Source organism: Elephantulus edwardii, unplaced genomic scaffold, assembly GCF_000299155.1.
Source record: "Elephantulus edwardii isolate Elephantulus edwardi_28Jun2011 unplaced genomic scaffold, EleEdw1.0 scaffold00219, whole genome shotgun sequence".
NCBI lineage: Eukaryota > Metazoa > Chordata > Mammalia > Macroscelidea > Macroscelididae > Elephantulus > Elephantulus edwardii.
This window is the reverse complement of record NW_006399969.1, coordinates 4453351-4455195: the sequence shown is the minus strand read 5'-3', so window position 1 is coordinate 4455195 and position 1845 is coordinate 4453351. Positions and strand designations below refer to the sequence as shown.

Sequence of the window (1845 nt, the reverse complement as noted above, 5' to 3'; positions counted from 1 at the left end):
CTGTTCCAGTTGTTTTTGGATAATCTTCAGTAGAATCTTGCTTGCATGTGAAATCAATGATATTGTTCTATAGTTTCCACACTCTGTTGGGTCACCCTTCTTAGGAATGGGAATAAATAGATATCTCTTTTAGTCAGTTGGCCAAGTGGTTGTTCTCCAGATTTCTTGGCACAACTTGGTGAGCACAACAAGGGCAGCATCTGTGAGCTGAAATTTGTCAGTTGGTATACCATCTATTTGTGAGCCCTATTTTTTGCTGTTGTCTTCAAAGCAGCTTGAACTTCTTCCTTCATAGCCATAGACTCTTGCTCATATGTTATTTTATTAAATTCTTCTGTGTCTGCCAGTTCCTTTTGATACAGTGATTTAGTATATTCTTTCCACCTTCTTTTAATACTTGCTGAATCCTTTAACATTCTGCCTAAAGCATCCTTGATCATAGTAACTCGAGGTTTGAATTTGTTCTTCAGTTCCTTGAGCTTAAGAAATGCTGAATGAGTTCGTCCCTTTTGATTTTCCAAATAAATGTACTTATATATAAATATATAGCCCTAGGTTGATTGCCTATTGTCAGCAAGCCTCCAGGGGATGATCCTAATTGAAAAAAGTATTTAAATAAAAAAATTAGTTTTCAAATACAAATTTCTACCTATCCCACAATGTTTTATGCTAATTTTCATTGGTATAGATATATATTTTTTCTCTCTTACTTCTTTAATTCCATTGTGAGGTTAAAGAAAATATGTCTTTTCCCCCATCTTATATACACCGGATCTGAATACCTAGATTGTTGGTGGTCATATAGTTGGGACTTAGTAAATTATATAATTGGATAGACTTCTAAATCAGTTTTTACTTCAGTGGGATATTGATGGATTCTACATTTTTGGTTCTGCCCTGACCATATCATAGACTCCCTCGGAAGTCAGGTCCTAGACTTGAGTGTAATTTCTTTCCATTTCTAAATATCACAAAATTAGTTTCCGCAAAGGATATTGGAACTGAGATAGGGAAACAGAAATGCATTCCTTGAAGTTGATCTCAACTGTTACCTTTGAGCCATTCAAGAGAGAGGGGGTGTCCTGACCAGCAATGCATAAGAGAACGGCTCACTGTTTTTGTCTCACTTCCCCACTGGCCTGGAGCACTGTGTTAGCATTATTGCTGTTGTCCCAGGCAAAGCAATAATAATTACCCTCATCCTCAGACTGGAGCCCAGAGATGCTCAAGAAGGCTGTGTTCCCTGACCTGGAGCCTGAGAATCGGTCTTGAATACCTGAAGGTCTCTTATCAGCATCATAGATGAGGAGTCTGGGGACACTGCCAGGGAACTGCTGGAACCAGTATGGATATCCACGTCCAACATTACTGCTGCTTCCAGTGCAGGAGATGGTGACTGTCTGCCCCACAGACCCGGACATTGCTGATGGCTGAGTTAGGACAGGCTGAGCCAAAGACCCTAAAAGTCAGGAGAGACATGGGGCTAGAAAGGCAGGTTCAGAGGCAGAGAGACACAGGGCTCCCTGGTCTTTCCATCTCCAGCCCCAATACCTGGCTTGCACTTACCTCTGCAGTGAATGAGGAGGGTAAGGAGGAGAGGAACCCAGGCCATAGTGGAAACCCCTACACAACTCTGAATCGTATGACCCTCAGCTGAGCCTATGCTCCTCCAGTCCTTCTTATCCCCTGCAACAGCCAAAGGAGGGAGGGCTCTTCATGCAAAACAATCACCTCTCCTGATGTGCCCAAATCTCATCACAGAAACTTTATACAGGGAGGAGTTGGGACTGGAGCTAGGGGTGGTGGCCTTTGGTTCCAGGGGACCTGTGATGTCATGACCCTAAA

General features: G+C 42.3%; 1 gene segment (V, D, J or C); it reads right to left on the bottom strand.

The window, feature by feature from the left end:
* Positions 1-1109: 1109 nt before the first annotated feature.
* Positions 1110-1612, bottom strand: LOC102844015. The segment is given in 2 exon segments: positions 1110-1459; positions 1567-1612. Coding segments are annotated over 2 exon segments (396 nt in total).
* Positions 1613-1845: the final 233 nt, after the last annotated feature.